This window comes from Manis pentadactyla, chromosome 10, assembly GCF_030020395.1.
Source record: "Manis pentadactyla isolate mManPen7 chromosome 10, mManPen7.hap1, whole genome shotgun sequence".
Lineage (NCBI taxonomy): Eukaryota > Metazoa > Chordata > Mammalia > Pholidota > Manidae > Manis > Manis pentadactyla.
The window spans coordinates 94,867,584-94,895,154 of record NC_080028.1 but is presented as its reverse complement, the minus strand read 5'-3'; the positions used below and the strand labels follow the sequence as shown (position 1 = coordinate 94,895,154).

General features: G+C 56.0%; 1 protein-coding gene and 1 long non-coding RNA gene across 2 annotated transcripts in view; one reads left to right on the top strand and one right to left on the bottom strand.

Annotated features, from left to right (window-relative positions):
• Positions 1-482: 482 nt before the first annotated feature.
• The window catches only part of SRRM3 (serine/arginine repetitive matrix 3), a 50,183-nt gene continuing 23,094 nt past the window's right edge, over positions 483-27,571 (bottom strand). Inside the window, 14 exon segments of the mRNA XM_057487256.1 lie at positions 483-1,994; positions 3,315-3,347; positions 3,349-3,394; positions 3,797-3,934; positions 4,049-4,273; positions 4,476-4,849; positions 14,517-14,694; positions 15,099-15,203; positions 15,809-15,859; positions 17,658-17,693; positions 17,810-17,872; positions 18,293-18,322; positions 18,800-18,880; positions 18,963-19,091. Of these exon segments, the coding sequence (XP_057343239.1) occupies positions 1,731-1,994; positions 3,315-3,347; positions 3,349-3,394; positions 3,797-3,934; positions 4,049-4,273; positions 4,476-4,849; positions 14,517-14,694; positions 15,099-15,203; positions 15,809-15,859; positions 17,658-17,693; positions 17,810-17,872; positions 18,293-18,322; positions 18,800-18,880; positions 18,963-19,091 (1,753 nt within the window). The 3' untranslated portion in view covers positions 483-1,730.
• Positions 12,429-27,551, top strand: LOC118922555 (uncharacterized). The gene is made up of 4 exons (XR_005028809.2): positions 12,429-14,508; positions 20,631-20,885; positions 23,599-25,721; positions 25,978-27,551. It is a non-coding gene; the product is annotated as an uncharacterized LOC118922555 (long non-coding RNA).

Genomic DNA, 27,571 nt, shown 5'->3' with positions numbered 1-27,571 from the left:
TCCTTGCCTGTCCCTGTGTGGGCCCTCTTAGCCCTGTGACACCTAGTGGGAAGGGGGGAGCCTGGATTCACAGCCAGGAGGTGCTCCAAATTGGGTTCTAGCAGCTCTGGGCTCTGCAACACCCCAGCTGTTGCGGGGGGGGTCCTGTGTGTTGGTCTATGCCTTCTCCCTTGCCCTGACCCCATCTATTGCTGAAGCTAGGTGGGGTGTGGGGTTGGGGGCATGGGTGTGTTCAAAGCCCACTGGGTCTCCAAGCTGGAAGGGAGGTCTTCTTGGGTCCCTGTTTTCCTCCACACCAAGTTGCAGGCTCTGCAGACTCATGTGCTGAGGTGGGGGAATGGTTCCTTGAGGTCAGCTCTTCGCTCTGGGGTCCCAAGGAGTCTGACCCCTTCTCATTTCTTGGAGGGAAGGATGTAAAGACCCCATACCCTCCCCACACTCCCTATGTGCTCAAATCCACAGAGGCCTGGTCTCACCAACTGTTGTCCGGGCACCAAGTGTTTTATTAGAGTCCAATTTTTATCCGCACCGCGGAGAAGAGAGGAAAAAATAGGGGGGAAACTGGACCAGACCCCAGAACCCCCCCCCCTCCACTGGAGCCCAGGGCATCTGCCCTATTGGGCCAAGGAAGACTGTGAGATCCCTGAGGGCCCCAGGAGGAGTGGGCTGGGAGCAGCACAAGAGGGCTGGGGGCCACTGCTTCCCCATCGATGCCCCAGGCGAGGTCCTCAGTCTCGATCCTACCCTTTCTTGGAAGGCTGTAGCACCCCTCTCTGGGAAGCCTTGGCTCACCACCTCCACACTAAATCCTGAGGAAGAAGTGCTCCCTTGAGCAGGCCCTGAAGCACATGTCATCCTGTGCCCGTGACCCCGTGCTGCCCTCTGGCACGTGTCACAGACACTGGGCACACGGGACATGGGCCCACTCAGTCATGGGACTGCACTGCTTTCCTCCTCACCTGCTCTGTTCCGTCTACCCCATCCCTCTGTCACTCCTGACTTGAAACCTTTTGGTCTCAGGGTCAAATGCAGTGGTGACCTCTATGTCCCAGCTCTTGTCATGCAGAAGGCCTGGCTCGTGTGGTCTTGGCCCAGGGCATAGAGTGAAGACTGGAGGAAAGAGCCTGACCTGGAGAGGAGAGGTGGGACCAAGAGTGGACTTCCTGGCCCCTCAGGCTGGGGCTTAGGGGCCCACCTAGTCTGGGCATTCCTGGGCCAGAGGAGAGGTTTGGGGAGGCTGTGGACCAGCCTCCAGCTCCAGGCAGTCAGGGTCCCCTGCAGTCAGCTCAGTAGGATGGTCATGCGCCAAATGTTAGGCCATTCTCCATTCTTCCTTCCATCTATAACTTAGATCCTCTTACTGTCCCACCTCCTTGTCTGCCCAGTGATGGAGGGGAGCTGAGGGCCTGGTGCAGTGGGGAAGGGAGGCCCCCAGATCTGGCACCTTCAGAGGTCTCCCTGGGTTCGTTGAGCTGAGTTCCTCAACCTAGTGAGCTGGCATCAAGCAGGAAGTGGGGCAGGGTGATCCCTGTGTTCACAACGGCTCTTTGTTCCCTAGACATGGTGGGCAGGCAGGAGGTGGGCGTAGGAACCCTCTAGGAGCAGCAGAACCCAGCTCCTCCTTGTCTGTGGGGAACCCCATCCTCAGGTCTTCCCTGGCCCCAGGACCATTTTGTAGCAGTGGGGTGTAGCCCCCTCTCAAGCCCTGGGTCCTGACCCCTCGCCTCTCCCTATGCCAGGGGCACCAAGCTGGGTCTGGCTGGACTTAGAAGCCCCCACTCTCTGAGCTGCTCCGGCTGTGGTAGCTGGGACTGGGAGTCCGGGAGGGGCTGTGTGAGTGGCTGCGGGTCCCATGACTGTGGCTGCTGTAGCTTCCATGGCTGCGGCCGGGGCTGGGGCTGCGGCTGGGGCTTCGGCTTGAGTAGTCGCTGCTCAGGCAGCTGGAGGAGGACGAGGGGCTGGGCCGGTAGTAAGGGATGGGACGCTTTCGGGCACTGCCAGGAGGGAAAAGCCAATTATAAGCCATCCAGGGCTCTGAGCTCTGCCCATCCTGGGCCCTCCCTCAGGCCCAGAGCCCCTCCTCAGCAGTGGCCAGGGCTTTCCTGCCTCAGTTTCCCCTGAGCCTTGGTCTTGGAGTGCCCCCTGCCCCAACAGGATTAGACAGTCAGTGGTCACTTGCCAACTTCAAGGTGATCATTTTGTTTTTCCTCACTTGTGTGCAGGGAAAAGGGACCATGTCTCTGCTTGACCTGAGTAGATGCTCAATAAATATTTTTGAATGAAGGAAAGTTTTAAATATAGACTGCTCACATCAACCAAGCCAAGCAGTGGCTTCTTTACACGGAAGGGTTTGTGGATATGGCCCAGCCCTGTTTCTCTGTCGCCCACAGAACTGAGGATTTGGGGTTTTCAGGTTTCTTGATGGAACCAGGAGGAGCCCCCTGGCCACAGCTGCCCATCCCCACAGCCCGGCGCAGTCCTGCTGGCCCCTTCTCCTCACTCAGCTACCTCCCGCAAGCCCGGAGTTAGTCTGAAGCCAGGAGGCTGTGACCCAGAGACAAGAAAGGAGAGTTGTTAAGGGGGTGACAGTGCCCCACGGCGTGGGATTAATGCTGAGGAAGAAAACAGGTGTACATTAGTGGGAGGAGGAGGAGGCAGCAGCCTGGGAGAGAGGCTGAGGTGGGTGCCAGGTGGAGGGTATGGGAGCTCGGACGTCTAGTACTTCCCACGTGTGGGTGGGGTGTGTGACCCGTCTGGGGATGTCCTGAGCCTGGTGGTCTGGCTTCCAGTTCTGGGGTGAGGGGAGGAGGCCATGCCCTTCCTCTCTTGGTGATCTGGATCCTTAAGGACTAGGAAGGGCTTGTTTGAGAATCAGACCATGTGAGCCCTGAAAAGATGCTCAGGGAGCCCTGATTATTGTTGGGATGTAGCTAGAGACCCAAAGAGGCACACCAATCTCCTGAGGCTCCCAGCAAGGTCTAAAGCTGAGCTGGGCTCAGAACTGTGCCTGTGGCCCTCTACTGAGGTCCAGGGCTTCAGACTGATTTCCACAAACACAGACCATAAGCTCACCTGGAGACCCAGGCCCAGCCCCTCCAGTCCTGGCACAGAAGCTCTGATTATGGCTTCTGCCACATCAACTCAGCCTGGCCCCACTGGGCTGTGTGGGGAGAGCGGCGGGGACTGGTTCCTCCCACAGCTGCCCCAGAGACCAGGCTTCGGGGTGCCCCCTCCTCCACATTCCCCAGGAGCAGTGAGGTTAGTGAGAAAAGGTGGGGCAGACAGATGACAGGGACAGAGCCAGATCAGCTCACATGGGCATCTCCCCTGCAGCCTGGGGGGAGGGGGTCCACCCGGCCCCCAGGCTGGCCACAGGCTACTCGGCAGACTGGACCTTGAGATGAAGGAGAAAAGGAGACATCATTGCCAGGAGACAGATGTGGGGAGGGAAGGGGCTCCAGAAGGGGTGGCTGGAATGTTCCAGAGCTGACTTCCAAGCCTGGTGACGCACACCCAGACCAAGTACAGAGTCTCCCCCCCGCCACCCCGCCCGCCGCTCCTCTCCATGGGCTTCAGGCCCTCAGCAAGGACCCTTCCCTTCTTGAGGCCTTCCTCCCCTCAATGAACCTCCGCCTCTGTCCCCGAGTCCCGCCCGGCAACTCTGGTCCTAGCCTCTCCCCACTGGGCCCTCTTTTCTTCCGTGAACTCCACCTCCTCTCCTACAGCCTTCTCCCCACTGTCCCTGATTCAGTCGGTCCCTCGGAAGTGCCAGAGATCCCCGGAGGTCCCTCCATACCTGGTAATGCGCCGCGGCTCCATGAAACTGGGCGAGTCCCGGCGCCGCTTGCGGATGGGCGAGTAGCTGCGAGAGCGGCGCCGGGCGCGGGCGGCCTCCGCCTCGGCGTGCCTCGCACGGCCCTCGGGGTCCTTGTCCCTGCGGACCCGCCCGACGTGAGCGAGGCGGCCCGGCCGGTCAGCCCAAGCCCGAAGCCGCCGCCCGCGCAAGGGCGCCCCGCGCCGCCCCGCGGCATCCCGGGCCCGCGCTTACCGGCCCAGGGTCTTCTTGGGTGATGGCGAACGGCTGGGGCTGCGGGCCCTTTTCTCGGCCGAGCGCGAGCGGGATTTGGAGGGCGAGAGGCTAGAGCTCCACGACCGAGGGTGGGGGCCCGGGCTGCGCGACGAGCTCTTCCCCTCCGGGCCGCCATGCCTGCCGTGCGCGCCCGGGGACGGGGAGGTGCTGGCCAGCCGGGTGCGCGGGGGCCGCTCCTTGGCCCTGGAGGAGGGGCAGGGCGACAGCGGAAAGCGGGCTGAGCGGAGGGGAGGGGAATAGGGAGGGGCCCGGTGAGGGGAGAGGGGCGGGGGGCGGTGTTCCGCCGGGCGGGCCGCGCTCAGCGCGGGGAGAGGGGTGGGAGCGCCAGAGCAGCGAGCAGTCCCGCGCGACCCGGGGGCCCCGCTCCCGGGAGCCAGCCGCTCACCGTTTCGCGTGCCCGCCGTGGCCTCGCTCGGAGCCGGGCTCGGGCCCGGGGCCGGGGGCGCCGTCGCTGCCCGAGTCGCTGCTGGAGCGGGCCCTGCTGAGCGAGCGCGACGAGCCCCGGGGCGGCGCAGGCCGGGCGCGCCGGCGGCCCCTGCGGCGGGGCGCGGACGCCGAGGACCGCGAGCGCCGTCGCCGGCGCCGTCGCCGCCGCCGCCGGCGCCGCCGGCGCCTGGCCGCCCCGCCCGCCGCGCGGCCTCCTCTGCCCTGAGACGCGGGCGCCGAGCGGGGGCTCGGGCTCTCCTTCTCCCGCGCCGGCGGCGTGGCTGCGCCGGCCTCCGCCTGGTCGCGGGCCCTGGGCGAGGGCGAGCTGGGCTTCTGACGGGGAGAGAGAGAGGCAGAGAGGGCACGGAGGGGGTGGAGAGGGAGACGGGGACGGAGACCGGGCGAGACGGGGCAGAAGAGACGGAGGCAGAAGCAGAGAGGACAGTAGATTGAGGATCCAGAGGGGAGAGAGAGCAAAGAGGTAGGGAAGTTAGAGAAGCAGAGAGAAAACGGAGACGGAGGAAAAGAGACAGAGAGGACAGACCAAGAGAAGGAGCAAGATTGAGGAGAGGAGAGCGGAGGGGTGGGGGTGGGGGGAGAGAAGGAGAGGGGGCTTTCACCGGGCCCAGGCCGGGGGCTGCCAGTCCCGGAGCGCACACACGGTTCCCCGCGCCTGCCCTGCCTCTGCCTCTCCTGAGTGTCCACCTTCTGGCCTCAACAGTGCAGCTCATGCAAGATTCTCAGCATGCAAAACACAAGAAGGACGGGACGGAGCGGTGGGGTCGGGGGTGGCTGAGAGGGAGGGGCTCCAGGATGGGCACGGGGCCTGGCATTGCCCCCCGACGGGACAGACGATCCCGGCAGAGAGAAGAGAGAGGGCGGGCACCGGGAGGCTGGGCCAGGGCCAGCCCACCAGGCCAGGCCCCCCAGCGCATGGGGGTAGGGGGATGGAGGGGGCACACGGCACACAGATGGGGTGGGGGCTGGGGGGGACGACTGAACTCAAAACTGAACCGAAGAAAGGGAGGAAAAACAAAACAAAACAAAATCCACAAATGTCATTAGATACCAAAATCAAAACAATGTCTGGACTCCTGGGGAACTGACATTTTTCTGGTTAACATTTTTCTTTGTTTTCCGGCCCTGCAGAGACCTGTGGAGCTGTCAGTAGCACCCGACTGTCTTTCTGTTTCTCTCTTTTTTCTTTTTTTTTTTAAGTTCTGATTTTTTAAGTCCCTCTTGGTTAACGTCCACTTACCAATAAAGTGGCACTTCCTCCTTTAGTAGGTAAGATGTGTAAGAGAAGGGAAAAGTGTGGTAGCGTAAGTTCATCATCAGATTCACAAAATGCAAGAGAGATAGAGAGAGAGAGAGAAAAACGCAACCACCCCATTCTAGGCCGAAAGGAGGCCGTGCTGCCTCTGGAGGAAGGACGGGCAGCACCTGGCTCCTCGGGCCTGAGCAGGCACCTCTTGGGTGACCGCTGGATAGAGATGTCAAATGTTTTTCCAAAAGTGGAGGTAGGACATAAGGATGGGGATACAGAAAGCCAGAAAGGGCACCTGGTACCATCAGAATGGTCCTGGCTGGGAACCAGGGGTCTGAGAGCCTGCCACTACCTCAATGAGTGACCCTGGCCAAGTCACTTCCCCATTCTGGGCCTCAGTTTCCCCATCCATAAAAGGGTTGGGCTTTGCTTCCTGATGTCCCTTCCAGAGCAAATACTCCAGAAGTCTCTGTGAGCAACCTCATCCCCTGTCCACCCCCCTCTATACACAACAGAACTGCCCCTCCTCTTGCCCTTGGGCTTCTATCTGGTAACAGTTGATTGAAATTGCTAGTTTATAAGTCTGTCCATCACCTCACTCCCAATCGCCAGCATCAACCTCAGTTTTTATCACAGAACTTGGCATCTAGTAGGGCCTCACAGGCCAGGGCCAAACCAGGGAGACCTTGGAAAGGGGCAGGGTCTGAGCCAAGCTCTTTGGCAGGCCCTTTGGATGGAGAGAATAAAAACAGCTGCCACACCCTGATGCCTGGGAATGGAAAGAGCATGGCTGGTTTCCTTGCAAAGGCTCTGGGTGCTTCCTGCAAAGGACAGGGTGGTGCAAAGGTCTCTCTCCAGCCTGGGCATGGAGGCAGAGCCAAGAAGTCAGCACCATGAAGACACAGCCAGCTTGTGATTGGTGGCTGATGCAGCCAATGAATATCAGCTATTTTCGGAGAGGAGCTGTCTGAAGCCAAGTGGGCCGTGAAGACCTCCTGGGAGAGCTTGATGTTTTCTTTTGGGGCGCAGGAGGCATGGTGGGCAGAGTGGGTATGACTGAGTACTGAGGTACCCCTCTGAGCTCCCCAGCTCTCCTGATCACCAGCTCCCCCTCACCCTGGGCCAGGAGAGATAGAGGCTGGGCTCCTCAGCCATGGCCCCGTCTGAGATAACTGTCCATTCTCAGTAGGCTCTGCTGTCACACCCTCTCCAGCCCAGCAGGTAGCCGGTGCCTCACAGCTCCCAAGGCTCTAGCACTAGGTTCTGTCATCCAGCATCCTTTTCCCTCCAGAGGAGGTAAATGAGAAAGAAGTCTCCAGGATCTTCAGATTTCCAGTTTCTTTCCTATCCCCTGGGTTGTCAAAGAGTATAAAGTGAACAGATACTAGGTCTGGGAGTGGGAGCCCAGAGAACCAATGCACAGTAACCCATACCCAGGGAAACACTGGACCCTGCATTTAAGAAGCCTTTGTTACTCTGGTTGGGGGTGGCAGGTGCAGCAGGGCAAAAGGGTATAATACTAAACTTGGGAATCAGGACCTGAATGTGAACCCTGGCTCCAACCCAGACTCTGGATCTGAGCTACCTACCTCTGCCTCCAGGGAAGAGGCCAACAATGGGGGAAGAAGACCTAGGGTTTGAAGTTCCTTCTTACAGTCACTGGAGTGCCCTCTTTCCTCCCCACTGTCAGGCTGGGAGCAGGGTGGAAGTGTTAGTAACTGAAAGGGTCTGGATTGGGTGGATGTCATGTTGTTGCCCCCAGTTATAGAGGCCCAAGCCCCTGGACCAGACCCCCTGTGCTGATCTGAAAGCTTCCTGCTGGACATGTCTTGAAGTCCAAGTTCTTCCCCCACATCCCACTTGCCCACTTCTAGCCAACTGCCATGGCCCAAGATGATAGTAATTGACAAAGTGGAACACCTTGGAATCAACCCTGGTGTGAGTTTGCTGTGAGACCTAAAGGAAGTGATCTAGCTTGGAGGTCTCAGTTTCTCCATTGATAAAAATGGGGGCACACACAAAAAATAGCTGTGATCTTTGCTGGGTTGGCCTGTATAGGGGTTGAGGTTGAGAGGTTCTTTTCAGAGTAAAGCTGACTCATGGTCCCCTCACAGATGAACAGAAGCCCTGGAGAGAGTGGCCATGATCCTACCACAGGTGAGCCTCATCCTCAGCTTGGCTGGATCTCATTATCCCCAGGAACTGAGGGACTTCCAAGTCCAGACATCATGAGATTTCATAGCTGGACAGGACTTTGGTGGCCAGAGACCTCCAGATTTCTCCTCCAGAACTCTGCTCTTGATGATTCTTGTCCCTCTTGCCTGGACCCCCTGTTTCTGCTGTCCCCACCTCCCACAGCTTGCTAGTGCCTATTGCCCCTCCACCATCAGCTCAAGGCCTCTGCCTCCAGGAAGTCTCTCCTGACCTTCACCCTGAGGCAGGCCACTCCTCCATGATCCCACAGACCCTGATCCTTCCTTCAGTAGGGGCTGCTCCTGGCTGTGTTAGGGTTGGGACTACCGAGCCAAGCAGAGCTCCTCACCCACATTTCAGCTCTCCCCACCTCATTGTTCTGCATGATCTTTGTCAGTTCTCCAGCCTAGCAAGTGGGGGCCTTGAACCTAGGTCTGCCTGCCTCTCCCCTGGTGTGGACACCCAGACAGGACGTGGGACAGAGGAGGCCTCAGCAAATGCCTGCCTTGTGTGTGCGTGAAGGAGCGAATGAGTGTGTGCATGCATGGGCCTTGCCTGTCTCTGAGCTCTGCTCCCAGGAGCCCCACTGATCCTTGCTACCACCTGCTACTTGATTTCTTTTCTTATGTAAGGAATTTGGGTTTGGGGGAGAAGACAATTGAAAAGAGTGGCAAGGGACACTGGCTCACAATCCTGGTGTTCTTAAGGACAAGAATGAGTGAGTTTCTGGGATGCTCTATCCTTGTTCCCCCAGGGCTCAGACAACTGCCTGTTAACTCAGCATTTGATGATCCTGTTTCTGGGTCCCTGGTCACATCAGGTACTCCTTGAGGGTGGAGCCTTCACTCCTCCTATCAGATTGCGGCAGAGTCTGCCCAGTGGACCAACAGTGCCTCTCCCTCCCTAAACAACTTTCTTGTCTGCCCTCCCAACATGGCTCACAGTTAAGGAATGTTCTAAGTGGGTCAGCTCCCCAGGACCTGCCCCTGGGGTCAACCTGGGACAGGTGCGGATGAAGAGCCAGGCCCTTTCTTTTAAAAGCAGAGGATGGAGGCCCACCAAGCCTCACAAGGGTTGGGATGTCAAACTTCAATAGCTGCTCCCAGATAGGGCAGGAAGCAAATTAAAGAGCAGGGATGGGGAGGTAACATCCCTGAACACCTACCCTTCACCTGTACCCTCAGTGTGGCTGAAGAAGCACTGGCTGGGGGTGACAAGGCCCAGGACATAGGGCCAGTTCTGCCCCAACACCTCGGGGGACCCTGGCCCCTACAGACTGTCCCTTCTGGATCATTTTGCACATTAAACTCAAGTTAGGAAGATGGAGGGGTCCTAGGACACTGAGGGAGCCTCTGTCTGCATGGATAGAGATCCACGCAGGGGCAGGAGAGCCAAGGGTCACCTCCATCCCCCAAATCACCCCACAGAGACTTTGCTAAGTAGGCCCTGTAAGACCAGAGTCTGCTCCTGGCAAGCTTCCCATCCCAGTCCCACCAAATTCAACTACCATTGTACCCAAAAGATGGAGCTGTGAGATTCCAGCCACTGCCCCAGAGTCTAGCTCCCACACTAACACTCCCACTCTGCCGCCAGGGCAGGACTTGTGGGAGCCCAGTGGGCCCTGGAGGTGCGACAGGGCTCCTTCCTTGGGCCTGAGCTCCATCAGAACTGCTTCCAGTGTCTGGAGGCCAGGCCCACACAGGGCCTTTCCACCATTGCTTGTGGCAGGGCCACTGGCCGGGGGGACGCGGAAGGGGCTCAGAAGCTACTCCAGACAACAGAAATCAAAGTGGCTGAACTGCAGCATCCAGTTCAGGAAAGGTACACAAACTTGGAATGCTAAACCACACAGAAATGCATTCAGACAACAGAATGAGAGAAAGAGAGTGAAGGGGACTGGGGGAGAGGGGGTGGGGAGGAAGAAGGAGCAGGGCTGGTGGAAAGGAGGGAAGAATGGACCAGAGAAGTTTTCAGGGAAAGTCAAGAAAACCAAATGACAAACCAGGAAACACAGCTCTGTGGCTCATTTGGAGAAAATGCAAGTTACAAATGAGTAGTCACTAAAATAAAGAAAAGGGAGGGGGAGATAACCAACCAGAGCGAGATTGAGAGAAAGAGAGAAAAAGAAAACCACATTCAAACCAAGCAGAGTGGCAGAGCTTATCTGGAGATGGGAGCGAGCGAGCAGCGCACAGCTGAGCCAGGATACCTACCTTCTCAGTGGTCAGGGACGGGAATGCAATAACAAAAAAGAAAAGAAGGTCTCTGCATTGGGAATGCAGAAGAGGGGAAAGACAGTGACGCTAAGCTGCGCTCCCCCTCTGAACCGGCACTTGGGCAGCCAGCGTGGCTCTGTTTAGTCCCAGGGATGGGAGGGGGATCCTGCCCAGCCGTTTCTGTTTGTTCTTTTTTTTTTTTAAAACCCACAGGCTCTAGTAGCCAAGCTTTCCTTAATTCTTTAAACAACAGAAAACCTCCAGAGAGCATGCAGGAAGCAGCTGATGGAAGCAAAACCAACCACAGTGTGGGCTGAGGAAAGGCTGGCAGCGTGGGGAGAGGCCCATGTCAAGGGAGAGATGGAGAGAAAGAGACAGAGAGACACAGGGGGAGAGAGACACACACACACATACATACACACACACACAGAAAGACAGAAACAAAGGCAGAAAAAAACAGAGAAGCAGGAAGAGAGAAAGGTGGACCCAGACAGAAAGAAGAGAGAAAAGTAAACAAAGCTAGAGGGGACAGATGGGGTGAAAAGGGGTCTGTGCCTTTAAAAGGGAAGGTGACCACAGGTTCAATTTCAAGGTGCCTCAGGCCTCAAGTTAACCCTACCCCCTTTCCCTGGCTTTAGCATCACTTTAGCAAAATTCATCCCTCCTGCCTTCTGGGTTCTTCCTGGAAGAAATGTCAAAATGTACCTGCGGTTCTGACCTCCCCACTCCAGGCAAGGCCACTGCTCTTTCCTGGGGACGCGGCTGGGGGGAGGCCTGGATGAGAAGTGCCATGGGCACCTCTTTTTGGAGGTCATCCTAGACTGTCCACTTTGTGATGAAATTTAAGCCTGGAGGCCTTGCTCACGAACCTTCTCTGCCACCCTCACCAGATGGTGAGGCTTCCCTGGAAACTTCCAGTGCTACGGACAGGTGAAGCTAAGGCAGGGGCCCTACTTCTAAGGCTACAAACCTTGCATACCCTTTCTGGCCAGGATGCTAGTCCTTGAGCTCAACATCTTAATCTTCCCTCTGTGTATCACTATTTCTTGCCCACATGTGTGTGAACTTCGAGGGCTCAGGGCGCCTAAGTGGCTGAAGCAGTGGTCACAAGAGTCAGGCTTGTGTAACGCCAGCCCACCATTGCCTCATCTCTTCATGGGCAGGCCCCAGAGCCAGGAGCATGGTATCCATACCTGGAGGGTCCGCAGGGGGAAGGCTGGAGCTGAGATAACCAGCATCTACCTCCCAAATCCTCGTCCTCTGGCTCAGGGCTCCTGGAGTATGTTTTCCATTCATCACCCTTTCCATCTCTTGGGGTCTTGAGGCCAGAGGCCTGGGGTCTCCTTTTGAATCTATTTCTAAAAGGCTGAGTGACCTTGAACTGTCACTTGAGTTCTCTGAGCTGCAGAGAGCAGTAAGCAGCAGAACCCAGAAATCACTTTGGAGGCCTGTCCTGGCCTGGGATGGGGCAACAAAGAGAAATGTTGGGGGCCAGCACCTTGCTGGTCTCAGTCTCGAGGCTGGGAAGGACTTTTTCTCTTCCCTGGGAGAGTGACTTTGAGGCTCTCACCTGAACAAAACTCTCTCAGGTGTCTTTAGGTCCCTCCTGAGGGGCCTCGTAATGATATGAGTCATGGCAGGGAAGGCAGGCGCTGAGCAGTCTGTCCCCATCATGTCCCCAGCCATCTTATACTAGATGACACTGGGGAGACATAGGGTGCTTACTGCTCTAGGAAATGTCTCTCTTTCTCCCTCGATCTCCTAGTTTCTGTCTCAGGTTCCTACTTTCGTTAATTTAAAAGCTGAGGCAGTTCCAGCGTGAGCCCCAGGGTTAAGGAGAGGCTGCTGCCGCAGATTTGGTAAATGCTGTTGGCGTGGGAGTTGTTTTTTTTAAAGAGTTATCTTCCCTTTTAAATTCTGGTTACAAAGGAAAAAAAGTATATAAATATATGTATATGATTAATGTTCACTTGAGATTTAAAGACCATCTCTGCATTAGGAGGAGAGGCTCCCACAATAAAACGCAGGAAAGCAAACTCTAGAACAACAGAGAAGAGAAAAAACCCCAGAGAGATAGTTTGCATTTCTGTACATTACAAAGGAAAAAACAAAAGAAGGAAATACAAACACAAAACAAAATAACAGGAAAAGTTACATAAACTTCCCCACCCTCTTCCCTCGCCAACTAGAAAAATGGAATCACAATATTACCACGTTTCAAATGGGAGGCTAAAAAAACAAACAAAAACATAGACGGGGTTAAAAATGGTGAGCTTTTCTTTTTACCAGTTTTTATCGCTCTCTTTTTTTAAAGGTAGTGTCCGAGAACACCCCTCCACCCCTCCAGTATTTCCCACTCCCGGAGACATTTCTGGCGAATGGCAAAGTCCATGACCCCTGCTCCATCTCACCTCCTTGGAGGTGAGCCACAACTAGCCTCACTGCCCTCCCTCAGAAATGCTTTGCAAGCAAGGAGGGACCAGGCTCAGGGAAGAGGCCTGGGATGTTCTGAAGTCCCAGATCTCGCAGGGCCTGAGCAGTAGGGAGAAGTCTGAGGAGCATGCTTTGTGAAAGGAGTAACACAGAGCCATCTTCTGGAAAACTCCCAGGACTATGCCACAGTGGAGTCCCATTTGGGGATGAGGTCAAGAACTGGGTGTTGCCCAGGCTGGAGGCTAGGCCGCCTTCCCTGAGTGCTCTCTCCCAGGGTCTACATTGTGTCTGCACATACCCAGGGTCCTTGGGGGGCTATTGCTCAGGCCTCCAGGGCTAGGGAGGAGACCAAAAGTGGGAAGATGCCTCCTTTCAGCCCTGGCTAAGAGAATCTGCATTCTGTGCCCTTACAGGAGGATGTGAAGGTGTTTGAGGCACTGTGCTGTTCCAGCTCTGAGCCCCTGGGGGTGGGGGACGGGTTCACCATCATCTCCCAGTCCTGCCATACCAGTCCCCCAGCTACCCCTGTGTGTCCTCCCCAACCTCCAAGACAGGTGTCCAGGGACATTGGTGTGATCATCCCCATGTGGTCCAATTAGGCCCCTCTGAGCTCAGGACCCTGGCACCTTGTCCATGTGGGACAGTCTCGAGACAGGTAATGTCCTTAAACAAAAATTAACCTTGAGACTAAGAAAGAGCCTTTTGTCAGCTGCCCTTGGCTTTCCTCTCTGAGGCTGTGGGAGTAAGGGTGTTTGAGCAAAGAAAGGAAGTGAAAGGAAACAGCCAAAAATCAAAATGAAACTGACCAACACGTACGTGTTTGCTGCTGAGACCTGAGGTCCAGGGAGGGGCAGCCCCACTCTCCCTGCTGAGGCTACTGGGGTAGCCTTCAGGTGTCAGGGGAACCTGCAGGCCTGCCGACCCCAAGATCCCTGTGTCCACCCAATAACCATACCAGTACTGCAGCCCTCCAGGTGGGAGCTCTCCCCCAATAGGCAAAAGAGGATCAATAGGCAAAAGTGGATGCAAGACTCTCTGGGGCCTGGGAGAACCCTGACCCTCGCCCAGCCCACCCACCTGGGAGGGGCTAGAAGCCTGCCTCCTCCCTCGACAGCTCCTACCATCACCATGCCTCTCTACGGGTCTTAAGGAGTCCATGCCCCTCTTGGGGGATGGGTGGGAACAGTTTTTGGGTGGCACTGGTGTGGACTCTGTGAGGGAGTGATACCCTGGGTGATGCCTTAGGAAGGATGGGACATGACAGGGGAACCTGCAGGTTTGAGACATCTGTTCAAGTGTGGGCAGTGCAGGGGAAGGAACAGACTCCTTGGAGCAGGGACTGAGATAGGGTATGGAGATCTGAGAGAAGGGGAGGGGCTAGTGAGGGGGTGGAAGGAGGGAGAGCGAGCCTCAGAGAGTGGGAAAGGGCTTGGGTGGGGAGAGGGAGCTTCAGGGCCCAAGTGATGTGGACAGGAGGCCCTTCTCTTGCATCCTGTTCCTGACTGCGACTGCTATGGCTATCCATGCCCCTCCCACCCCAATATACCTGCTGGGAGGGACGCAGGAGACCCTGGTTCCTCCCCAGGGCTTGTACCCAACTGGAGTGCCCCATTGGTCAAGTTCCCTCTGGCCTGCATTTCGCCAAGTTCAAGGGTGGCCCAAGCCTGCAGGCCCCTCGCACCCAGAACCTGGGGCCGAGTGGACCAACAACCAAGCAGTCCTGGTCACTCACATTCGGAGAGGAAGCATGGAGAGGAGAAGCGGCGCCTCCCTTCCGGGGTGTACACTCACCGCTTCCTACCCTGCGGCGACCCCCGACCTAGCCTGGCGGCGCAGCCTGGCGGCGCAGCCCGGCGGCGCGGGAACCCTACGCAAAGCAAAGCGTACGTACATCGGGCGGGCTGTGTGCCGAGTGGGGGCGGCCCCCGTGCGCTCCGCTCCGCTGCCTGCTACCGCCGTTCTGCTGGGGCGACCCCCATCCACTGCCCCCGGAAGGGGAAGGCGACCGGCTCCCGCTGGACCGCTGGCTGCCCGTCTTCCACGCGTCATCCCGGTGCTTGGGGCTCAGCCTGGGAAGAGAGGACATGGAGAGCAGGGGTAGGACGCACCCTGTACAATTGGCCTCTACAATTGGCCTCTACAATTGGCCGCTGCCCTGGAGTTAGAGTAGGCTCCCACCCGCCCTCTCACTGGGCCGGAAAACCCTTCCATTCAGACAGCAAGGCCCCAGCCCTGACACTGCCTTTCTTGATTTCCAATTCAGTGTATGGGGAGCCTTGGGGCAGGGATCACAGCCCCTCCTTGCCTACTAACAGGTGGACATCAGCACACCCCTGGTAACTTCTCCCCACTGACTACTGTTCTGCCCACCAGACCCTCCCCAGCCCTTGGAGGTATTTAATCAGCAACTCCCCTCCCCCAGCAGAAAGCTGAACTGAACCACAGCTGGATTTCCCAGAGGACCAGGACCTACCTGCTGGGTGATCTGGAATCGCTGTAGTGGGAGGAGAGGGAGGGGCTCTGGGAGCTGCCGCTGCTGTGGCGATGGGACCTCCGGCTTGGGGACTCAGCGTGTGGCCTGGGAGAGAAATCAGCCTGAACCTAAATTCTGCCTGACCTCCCTATATTGAGGGTCTGCTGGAAGCTACTGCCATCCCCACCCCATAGTCTCCTATAAAAATGCCCAGCTAGTCCACGTGGGGCCTTAGCAAAGGGAGCCCTTTTCTCTAGACAGCCCCAGACCCCCAGTACTTCACTCATCCCTCAGCTGGTGCTTTTGTGACTTAGGGGTGGGGGCTGAGGTTGGGGAGGTGCACAAGGACTGAGCTTGAGAGGACCATGGACTGGGTGACAAGAGGTCTAGGCTCCAGTCCCAGCTTGGCCACTGACTCTTGGACATCAGCACACCCCTGGTAACTTCTCCCCACTGACTACTGTTCTGCCCACCAGACCCTCCCCAGCCCTTGGGAGGTATTTAATCAGCAACTACCCTTCCCCAGCAGAAAGCCCAACTGAACCACAGCTGGATCTCCCAGAGGACCAGGACCTTTCTGGTCTGAATTTTTCCATCTGGGCGGTGGGGATAAATTGAGCTCTCCAAGGGCCTGATTCTGTGATTCTAGAAGGCCAGGTTTGCTCTGGGGGGGAAGGGGGAAAGGATGGAGAGCGGAGAAGGGTGCTCACCTCTTCCTCTCTTTGTTCTTTTCTTTTCTTTTGCTCTTGGGGCTTCGAGATCTGCAAAAATCAGACTGTGGTGACAGCACAGCCTGAGCTGGGTAGGGGGAGGGCAGGGCCTCTAAGCCCCGGAGCCAGGCTGTGCTGGTATGGATCTGAGATTCTTTCTTCTCTGGGACCTGAGTTTCCCAGGCTTGCCCACGGATTTGCCCAGCCAACCCCACTGCCTTGGCCCCAGCTGCTGCTCCCTTGTGGTTGTCATAGGTGATGTGACCATGGCCCCAGAAGACAGGATGACTTGTTCTTTCCTTCTGGCATCAGTCTCAGGACAGGCCCCTCTGATAAGCCACTGTGGTGGGGTTGGCCTTCCACACCTTAGGTGTGTCCCAGGTCTCAAATGAGGCTCTCTAGTGCCTCCCTGTCCACTCAGATTGTGGCCCAGCTCTGGGCCAGCTCACCAGGGGTTTAGGGAAGAACTGATTTCCCTTGGATATGATCTCCCTGGTTTGGGGTCCTCTGGTTCTTACTGACGGCTTCCCCAAAGCTTCCCATCCCATCCCATCCAGCTTTCTGAGGAGGACCCCATAGAGCTCCTTCTGTCTTTGACAAAAGGATTGAGAAGCTTCTGGCTAGATCTCTAAGGTCTCATCCCACCCCTGGTCCCTGTAGGCCTCTCAGCCCCACCCTTCCTGACACCACCAGATTCCTGCTTCATCCTTCCAGTCCTGAACAGATGTCTCCTTCCAACCAAATATGGTTCAATGCTAAGAAACACTAGAATGTTTCTTACAGGAGCAGAGTGAGTAGGGGACGAGCCTGGGAGGCCAAAGGCTTGAGTTCTAGAACAAATGTTACCTGCTTTGGGCCTCAGTTTCCCCATATGGAGCTGGCTTAGCCTTGGCTCACCTCTAGGTCCTTCCCAGGACTGATGGAAGCTGGCCAGAGGGTCTTGCAGGCTGATGGTGACCACTGGGGGAAAGTAGGGGCTCACACTGGCCCAGAAGAAGCAAGGGGAGCCGGTGGGAGGGAGGAATGTGGTGGTAGGGAAATTGGGGCAATTGGTGGGTCAGGATTAGGTGTTTATTTAGGTTCCTCTCACATCTGCCAAGTGGTCATGGGCAAATTCCCATTGCAGGAACTGGTCTGGGGACTCTGCCCCTCCTCAGGGCTGCTGGGAGGGGCTCTGACACTAATGCCAATGAGTGGATGTGACTGCCTGGTATCTTCCTTCCCTCCATATTGAGTTTTTAACTTTCCCCACTGCTGCCTCTGCCTGGGTCCCTGCCTTTCACCTCCTCCTCGCCCCTTCCCCCAGTCCATCTGGAGCAAGTGGCTGTCCTGCTCAGAGCTCCATGCTGGCTCCCAGCCTTGCCTGGGTAGAGGCCAGCTCCATAGCCCGGCAGTCAGGCCTATTGGGGGCTGGCACCTGCTCCCAGACACTCTACCTCTAGCCATAGTTCACCCGACCCACTGAGCCTTCCTTCTGGAAAGAACTCAAACTCTCTGGCATGCCCTTTCCCTTCAAATTAAGGGTCCCCATGCTTCTACCTTCCTAACTGACACCTCTATGGACACACCCCTTGAGCACTGGACCTGCTGTGTTGCCTGAAAATTCCTGGGCCCCCCAAGTCAAGGCTGAGACATGAGGCAGATAAGGGTTGGCCTTCATCCTCCACCTCCACCTTCCATCACCGGCCTGGCTCTGGTAAGGAGACACTGCAGTGGGCAGGGCAGGGCAGGGCAGGGCCCTCACAATGCCCCCCCTTCCCATCACTGCTTTCTGTGGGTCTTGCTCCCTCCAGGGGCTTACTAGCCTCGGTCCACATCCTCCTGTCCCACCTCTGCAGGGCATGCTCACCTGTGCCGTCTCTTCCTCCGGGACCCAGAATCAGACCTGTAGGGCCACAAAATGGTTCTCTTGAACTCCCCTGGGGTGGCCTGGGGACACAGTCTGCACAGCCTGGGTGCTGGGCCCCAAGGAAGTGAGAGGAGGCCCTGGGGAGGGTGTACCTTTCTCTGCGGTGCTTCTTCACACTTTTTTTCTTCTTGCGCAGGGGTGAGGAGCTCCCATAGCTGTGGACACAGGGGGTGGGCTCCAGTTAACTGGTGCCTGGGACTGGGAGAGGCAGCTGGCACTTCTGGGGAAGCCTGGCTGCGTGGGGCCCTGTAGCTGGGAGACTCCAGGCCCTGAAGCCAACTGCCTGTTGTACGGTGAATGGAGGCCTCAAGGGCTGGCAAGGTCCCTGAGGGTAGCTGTTGCAGCCTGTGTTGTCCCCGGCCGCCCTGTCAGTGTCCTTGACAAGGGCAAAGGTTAGAGGCTCCAATGGTGGGATTTCTGGCTTCTGGGGAAAAGTTGGCACTGTGGCAGCATCCAGGGCCCAGGCCCTGAGGTGGCAGGCCTCCTGCCTCTGGGAGACGGCCTTGGTGTCTTGCCCACCCACAGGCATCCCCACTTCCCTGCCTGCCCAGCCCCTGCCCACCTTCATCACTGACCTGCACTCAGAGTCCAGTCTCCTCTTTTTGCTGAGGGCCAGGGAGAAAGAAGAACAGATGGACAATTGGATGGGGTTGGCTGGGACCCCAGGCACTGCCAGGGTCTCACTCAGGACAGCAGAGGAGGGACATAGAGATGGGGACCCACGGAAGAGACCCAGCCAAACCCCTCCTCCCAGCCACTTCCAATTGTGGTGGTGGTTGCAGGACCCCTGGGAGGGAGGAGGGGGCCTGCCAGCCAGTGGGTGGTGACCCGGAGGCGGGTCAGTGTGTCCAGTTCTGGGGAAGGAGAAGGGCCATGGGGGAGGGCTCACTGAGGTGGAGGGGGCAGTTAGGGGGAGGGCACTTCGTGTGGGACAGCACAGTGAGGGGCAGGGGTACAGTAGGGGTGCGGGGGCTCAGTGCCGGGCAGGCTCACATGTGCAGCGCGGGGTCCCCTGCGGGCAGAGGGGTGGGCACCTGGGGCCTCCCCACACCGTTCCCACCGGGCGGGGCGGCTGCTCTCACCGGCTTCTCCGGTGGCCGCCTTTCTTCTTCTTCTTCTTCTTGGGGGGCGGCGACGCCGAGCTGCTGGACCAGCGCTTGGTCCTGGGTGAGGGGGCGGCGGAGGTGAGGGGGCTGCCCGGGCCCAGCTAACCACCCCGCACGCTCCACCGCGGCGGGCGCTGACCTGTAGCCGCGGTGCCCGCGGTAGCAGGCGGCCGGGCAGTCGCAGTCCACAGGGCCGTCGTCCTCGTCCAAGGGCGCGTACTCTAGGCCCGGCTCGGCGCCCTCGTCCAGCCGCGGCGTCTCCGCCACGCTGCCGGCGACAGGGATGCTCAGCAGCCGCCCCGCGGCCGCGCCCTCCAGCTGTGCCTTCCGGTCCCCCGCGGCAGCTCGGGGAGGGGGCGGCGGGTCTGCGGCCCCGACCCGCGGAGTGTGGGACGGGGTCTGGATTACCGCGGGGGCAGCCTCCCTTGCAGGTGCCCAGCCGCGACGGTGCCGTAGTTTTCCGAACAGGAAGAAGAGCGCGGGCCCTGAGGCCTCACTTAGCCCGCACCCCGCTAGGTTCTCACCCTCTCGGGGAGCCCCCCTACCCTAGCGGGCCCCTCCCCTCGCTGGTTCCCTCCCAGCACTGATCCTTTGTCCCTCGGCCCCATTCGTTGCGCCTACTCCCCCTCACCGAGCCCCCTTTCCCTCACGGAGCCCCTTGCACCGATCCCTGCCCCCTTAAGCCCCCAGTCCTAGTCCCCAGCTCCTTCTCTCTGAGCCCACGCTCCCTCCCCAGCCCCCTCTCGGCCCGGCCCCCTGTCTTATCCCCCTCTGATATCTGCCTTTCCCCCACCCGGCTGTCCTTGGCCTGCAGCCCCCTCCCCCTCGTGGAGCCTCCGCCCGAAGCGGCCCCCCTCCTCCAGCCCGGCTGCTGCTGAAATATTCATAGCCTCTCCTCGCCCTCCGCTCTGCAGCCTCCGGAGGCCTCCCGCTCGTCTCCCGCTCCCGCGCTGTCATCAATCACTGCCCAGTGGCAGCCGCGCGGCCCAGCACCATGCTGCTGAGGATGCCCCCATTTGTCTTGCAGAGCCCTCCCCTCCACTCAGCAGGGACCTGTCCCTGCTCTCTGCCGGGCTCTGGAGCCCCCAGCCCGTCTTCTGCCACAGCTATACGCCCTCTGGGGCAACTTGGCAGAGAAATGCTTTTTTCCTAAAGGGAGCTGGGCTTAAGGCAAGAGCATGAGCTTTGACGCTGTAAGACGTGTCCTCATCTTGCACCCTCCCTGAGTCACTGTGTGACCTGGTGCTGGTCACGCTCCCCCACACAGCCTCTTCTCCAAGATGAGAACAGTAACTGTTTTAGAGCCACCGGGAGAATTCGCTGAGGTAACGTGTGCTGCACAACAACTTCCTTTACTGAACAAGCCTGGACCTGACCATCCAAAGGCCTAGCACCAGGGTAATGGCTCCAGGGTGTTCATTTTTCATCCTATGCTGGCTCAGATAGTGCCCCTCCCAGGCAGAGGCTCAGCTCTGGTTCTGGAGGAACTGCCCTTATTCCTGGGTTGTGTTCACCAGGCTTGTTTCGTCCCTGACCACAGCAAAGGAGGCCAGCGCTCGGACGGCAGAGCATTCAGGACATGACATAAGCTTTGAATTCACACAGACGGCCTCGATCCAGGCATGGCCAGGCTCACTGAGTCTCACGGTCCTTATCTATACAAGGAGGGGGACAATATCCCCGCTCTGAGGAGAGGATTAAGTATGATTCTGTCTATGAAGCTTCTGACTCAAGCCCAGCCTGTGTGTGTTGTTGTTCCCATGGAGGGACTTTGCCAGACAATCACTCCAGCCTTCCTCTCTTCCAGGGAGAAAAGTGGTGGTGACACATGAAACAGAGACAAAGCAAGGAGGATGGGCCACAGCTACTAAGGGAAGGAATGCTCAGGGACACCTCAGTAGCAAAGCACCCACTTCATCAACTATCTGGAGACTGATCTGGTTCTGTTTCGTTTTCAACAAAAGAATGTAACCTAAATCTAACAGGGTTAGCTTGTTTATTTCAAGAATGCCAGTCAATTCCCAAACATCAGCCTGGCCCTGGCAGCCTTGAAGCCACACAGGTAGTAGAGGAGGTTTTTCGGGGTGATGGAGGAGGGGCTCATGTCATTCCCTGTGCCTCCACAGAGCCAAAAGCCCCCTCATCCTTCATTCAAACCTCTGTGCTCTCCCCCACACCCCTCTTCCTGAAGCCAGTGGCCTCCCACTTCCCATCCCTGAAATCTCCAACTCCTCAGCCTGTCCAGCCCCTCACCTCCCAGGGACAGTCACTCCCATGCAGTCCTCAGCCACACAAATGCCTGACATGTAAAACACAATCTTTAGCAAAACTTAAGAGCAGCTCAAATATCGTGTGGGTAAACTGGTGGGAAGAGGGAGCTTCCGTTCATCCTGACACAGAAATGGTGAAGGCTATTTACAAAATAAAACAGCTCGGTTTGGGCACTGGCTTCCTAACATCAGAGCTGGGTGAGTGGAATCCAGGTGCTTACTGAACTCCTCCTTCCCCTCCTTATTCTGTTGGCTGCACCCCTGGGGACTCTTTCTTTTCTTCCTCTGTCCCAGGGAAAGAGCTACTCCATCTTCCCTCTCTGGGGCCTCTCTCACTCTCCAGCCCCTTCTGGGACATTCACTTGGGATCTTAGTCTGCTGGGAGCATTGAAAGGCACAGGGTGTGAGTTGCAGGCTCAGGGAGAGGTGCATGATTTCAGAACCTTCTGGTAAGATTTGCTCTGGGAATTCCAGAGGTATAATGGGCCTCAGCTGAGGCCTCTTTTGCTGGCTTTGTGCAGTTTGTACCACTATATCTGTTTTGCAGCATCTCCCAGGGCTAGAACCCTCTCCTGCCTTTTGGGGATGATAATATCACCAGCATAATGCTCTTTAATGTTTAGACAGCTCTCCACAGTTGACAAATCCCATCCAGAGGCACTTCTTCCTTTAGAGAAATTCCACTCTCCCATTTTACAGATGGGAAAACTGAGGTCTAGAAAAGGAAAGGAACATTCCCTGTGGTTTTAGGAACTGTGAATATTCACCTGTGCGGCTGGTTTTGAGAATTCATGTACAAACAGGGCAGCCCTTGAATTTGCTGGCTGGGCTTCCCTGCTGTAGATGGTAGCATAGCCTTCCTCTTGTTATTATTTTTTAATAATTTTTTATTAAGGTATTATTGATATACACTCTTATGAAGGTTTCACATGAAAAAACAATGTGGTTACTACATTTACCCATATTATCAAGTTCCCACCCATACCCCAGTCTAGTCACTGTCTGTCAGTGCAGCAAGATGCCACAGATCCACTATTTGCCTTCTCTGTGCTACACTGTTCTCCCCATGATCCCCCATACCATGTGTACTAAACATAATACCCCTCAATCCCCTTCTCCCTCCCTCCCCCACCCTCCCCCACCCCTCCCCTTTGGTAACCACTAGTTCCTTCTTGGAGTCTCTGAGTCTGCTGCTATTTTGTTCCTTCAATTTTGCTTCGTTGTTATACTCCACAAATGTCCTCTCCTTATTTTATAGATACAGTTGTAGGTATGTGCAGTGAGTTCTAGATTTGTTTAACATTTCAAGCTATTAAGTTCATGTTTGTTCATGTTGCTCCCCTCAACAGAAATCAAGCCCCATAGAGCTGATCAAAGTAGCCCCAGAGTCCCCTGCAGAGGGACCAAGAACCTACTGATGTGTGGGACTGGCCGCCAAGGGCAGGGCTCCAATCAGGGAAAAGACTGACGGTCACATGCTCTTCCTCATGCCAGCAGTTTCACTAATTAACTGGTTCTGTTTCCCATTAGCCAGGAGCATAATGGCCAATTGACAGATGAATGAGTCCAGACAGAGGAAGGGAGGATTCCAGGCAAAGGGTCTGCCCTCTCTACTCATTCATTTAGCCAGCATGCCAGGCCTGCCAGGGGCCTGGGGGAAGGGTAGTTGTGTCAGGGGCAGGGATGAGTCAGGCTGGGGCCTCTCCTTTAGCTTCTCACAGTGCAGGGCAAAAATATGACATTAGAGCATATTATAATAATTGCTAATGCAGGTACCAGGTATTATTCTAGGCACTTTACATGCATTTATCTCATTTAATCATTTGATAGAACAAGTCTGACGTGGGTACCAACATTAATATTTCCATCTAGATAAAACCATGAGACACACAGAGGTCACACTTCGTATAAAATTAGATACATAGAAAACACTGGAATTTGCTCACAGTGTTAGGATATAGCTTACAAACATTGTTTTTCATAAACCCTATCTCCTAAACATTTTGTTATAGTCCACAACTATGAAAACTATTATTCATAAGAGTTGTCTATTAGAGTGGGGAAAAAAAGAGAACTGATAGGCACCATGAGAAGTAAAGAAAATATTGCATGGATTCCAAAGTGAAGATTTTAATTTTTATCTTGGGAATATTGGTGAAATGGTTTTTAGAGGCAGCCTTGAAGGATGGGGTATATTTGAACCTGTGCAGAAGTGGCTAGGCTGTTTTAGGCTGAGGTCCCAGTATGAGCAAAGGTGTGGAAATGAGAACATGCAGGACGTAGCTGGGAACTGCCAGCAGGTGGGGCTGGCTGCTGGGTGTTTCTGGGAATGGGAAACTAGGCTGGGTCTAGAAGGTGGAGAGCCTTGAATGCCAAGATAAGGAGTCTAGGCTTCATTGCATGGATGGTGGGGAACCCCAAAATAAGACCCCCACATTAGTCAGTATCCAAGACAAAAGTGTGTCTCTGGGACCTCACTCATGTTCTCCATCACCTCTCTCTCAGGTTACAGTGCCAGCTGCTCCACTGTCCCCCTGCAGATTCACTCATCTGATTCATCTGCCAAATGGAAAGTCCCCAAACACCTGCCTGGCCACATCACACCTCTCAAAAAACCTTCCACTGACTCCTACCATCTATGGTATCATGTCCAGATACAGCAGCAGTATGATGTTCTGGTATCCAGTGAGGAGGGTAGACTGGATGGGGGATTGTCACAAGAGACCATCACTCAAGCCAGTTGACTGACTTAAGTAGGAAGGATGATCCTTGGGGACAAAAATCTCTGAGAGTAACCCTGCCCCTTTTGAGATGCTTCTTGAGTGGGAGGTGTCATGGCCTTTTACAGCCCATGAGGGTTAAAATCAGACATTCCCCACCCCTTCTCCCAGTATGGAGACCCTTCAGCTGGCTCTGGCTTTGCCATCTCACTCTAAGAGGGCATTGAATTTCTTCATGTCCTAAAATGCCACTCTATGGGGGGTGGCGTAGGGTATCAGGGTTAGGAAGCCAGAGGGATGAGCACAGGGGCTTCTGGTGGTCAGAGGGCTTCATAGACTCCCAAGAGAATCCCACAGTTTGCAGAGAGAGTGGAGACAGCCAGGCCGAGGAGAACCAGTTAAGGTCAGTCCAGTGCTCACCATTTCCAGGTGAGTGACTGTGAGGAAGGTGGTTGCTGTGGACGGAATGTCTGTGTCCCCCTGACAAATCCATATGTTGAAACTCTAATCCCAATGTGATACTGTTTGGAGGTGGGGTCTTTGGGAGGTAATTAGGCCATAAGATGGACCTCATGAATGGGACCAGTGCCCTTATAAGAGGCCAGCCAGCCAGCTAGTTTTCTTTCTGTCATGTGGGGCTAACAAGAAGGTAGAAATCAGTAACGCAGAAGGGGCCTTTAACCAGAACCTGACCAGATCATGCTGGCATCATGATCTCGAAATTCCAGTCTCCAGAACTGTGAGAAATAAATTTCTGTCACTGATCCACCACCCACTATGGCCCTTTGTTGTAGCAGCCTGGGCTGGCTGAGCTGGTGATGGCGATCATCCCACAGAGGTGCATGTCTGCAGTGTGCCAGCAGCTATCCCTCATGCTGACATTCACTGTCGCATTTAATTTCCTCAATGATCCTATGAGGTAGGTACTAATATCTCCATTTTATAAACAAAGAAGTGAAGTGCCCAGAGAAGTCAGAGAGCTGCCCAAGTCACACAGCTGGGGTGTGATGGAGCAGGGACCCAGAGCCCAGAGGTTAGCACTGAACTTAGAGGTTTGGACAGGGGTGTCTGACATGAGAGTCTGCATTCTCCCTCCAGTGTACCCCCATCTCTGAGCTAAAAAGTGAAGACCCAGCCAGATGCCAGGTCCATAGGAAAGCACATGACCCATCTGTCGCCAGCCCTCTGTCACCTCTGCCTCAGACTTTGGGTTCAGCACCAGAAATAGTTCCTTCAAGCCCAGGAGTGACCCGGGCTGCAATCAACTTCCTTGGCTTGTTGCAGTCACTGTTTGGAAAGCTAGAAGCCTGGGGGAAACTGAGGCTTTGGGGAAAACTAAGCAAGCCACACTGTTCCAGGCACTGAGGATATAGCAGTAAACAAAACAAAGATCTTGTCTTCAATGTCTTCTAACATTCTAAGGGGATCCCAGCACCCTGCCAAGTCTGTATTCTCCTCTGCCTCAAGAGCAGGAGTCTCCTGACCATTGAGTCTTCCAGACATTGCCTCTTCACAGGAGCGCTTCCTGGCTGGCCGCCCTAGCCTGTCTCTTCCTCCATTGAACACTCACAGGGCCTGACGGCTAAACAGTTCAAGTGGCCACATAGTTTCCTGGTTTTAGGTTTCAGGTTTGTTTACACCCAGAGAGCAGGGGACCCGTCTTCCCTCCGCCACCTCCTTTCATAGAAGTAGAAGAGGGTTAGGCATGTAGCCCAGACTTTCAAGAATATTTCTTCTGATGATGGAGACACTGCAACCTTACCATGGCATATTTCCTATGTGTCCTGGTTCTTAAATATATCATTCATTCAGTCAAGGAAAAATAAGATTAAGACTACAGGAAAAGACTTGCGGGTCATCCACTAACAGACGAGAGTTCCAGCTGGGAAACAGAGGAGATACCCCAGGGTGGACCAACATCTGGGAAGTGGGCAGGAGCAAGGGAGACACGGGAAGCCATGGGAAGGGCAGGAGGAAACTCCCGGAGAACTGCATCTTGGAAGCCAGGGGGAAAAGTAGATTTCTAGAAAGGGAAGCACAGTGATGGCACCTGACAGAGAGAGGCCAGGCCTGCTGACAAGTCTCAGACATGGTAAGTAGGTCTGGCGGGCACAGCCCCCACAGGTCCCAGGAGATGCAGAGCAGAAGCCAGATCTGTCTTAAGGAAGTGGAGACAAGGAATGCCACACACTCAACAGAAATCTGATTGAGAAAGGAGGGAGAAATGTGGGATGGTAGCCAAAGAAAGTAGAGTTGAGGAAGGACAGGAATCAGATTAAGAGGAAAGAGCCCGGGATAGGAGGAATGGCAAGATTGAGCTGGAAGGGCCCAGAGAAGGCGGCAGGTAGATCCCAGAGGAGGCCTCCTGCTCTCCCATGGGCTGGAAGAGGAAAGGGTGGGTGATTTTCCAGAGGAGCCCTGGGCAGTTTGAGGGGGTGCAGGTCAGAAAGCCAGGACCTCTTGGATTTGGAGGTGGTGCAAATGGCAGTGGGAGGATCTGGGTGTCAGGAGGTTTGAGAAAGATAAAGGGGCTGGCTCTGCTTTGAGGAACCCCATCACGGGGGTGAGGGCGGGTAGGTACAGGAGTTGCTGGGGGAGGTGCTGTGAGCTCTGGGAGGCTGGAGAGAAGTAGGTGGCTGGGTCACCTCTTTCTACCAGAGGGAAGAGAGCAGGCCCGCTGAGCCTGTCTCCCCCAGATCACCCATGAGCCCCCCAAAAGCCTGGGGCTGCCCTGACTCAGCTTTTTCTCCTACCTGAGCCAGAGAGGTGAGTTTTAGGTGGGGAAAGGTGGGAATCTCCACCTCTGGAGCCCCCAGCAGCCTAGCAGGTCTGCAGAAAGGGCCTGCCCCTGCCCAGAAAGGTCTGCCTACTTCTGTTCACCTTCAAGACAACCGGCAACAGAGAACTCTCTCACCAGGCACTGCTGTCATTTTATTTTTGTCTGAGTAAAGGTGACGGATTTAAGGCCTCAGCAAAATGCCAGCTCCCCAAACTAGTCCTATTCTGGAGGAAATGACCAAAGAATTTGCCCTAGATTTCCGCCCAGACTCAGAGAAGCCCCAGATGCCAGAGCTGGGCAGGGACAGTGAGGCTTGGCAGGAGAAGTGCCACCGGAGTGGATTCAATGGCTCTTCCTCAGTGCACACTACCTTCCGGGCGTGGAGGGTGGTCAGCCAGCCAGCCATGCCTGGACACTTGCAGGGATGGGCTGCCCTGCCCTCCTCCAGCAGCCAGCTCCATTTCTGTATGGTTTTGAGTGGTTTCCAGTCCTTCTCTCATCTGAGACAGTCTCCTTCCCTATAAGTTCCCTGTTTGATTCAAAGCCTGCCCGGGGCCTATAGCACACTGGTGCTCCTCCTGTCCTGTGTCAGGTGCAGAGACATGGCCCCACAGAGCCCACATTGCCTTTACCTGGAGAGCCCTTGGCCACACCGGTGGTGGCACTTGGTGTGTTGATTGTTTACTCTGGAGCCCATTTTACAGGTGGCAATAGTTGGGACAGAGGGACTAGCCTGGGGTCAGCCAGTGACAACGCTGGGGTCAGAACATTTATGGTTTCCTGATTTGCAGCCCAGGATTCCTTGAGCTGAGACTTGGGCTGCCTCCCTGACTGCTGGGCTATAGAGAGAATCTGGGGTGGCAGGGGAGGCCCATGGTGATGCCCAGGTGCCCAGTGGTCCCTGCCTTGTGCCTGGGCCAGACCAGAGCTGCCAGGAGACAGGGTCCCTGTCCTCTCCTCCTCTCCTGCTTCTCCTCCT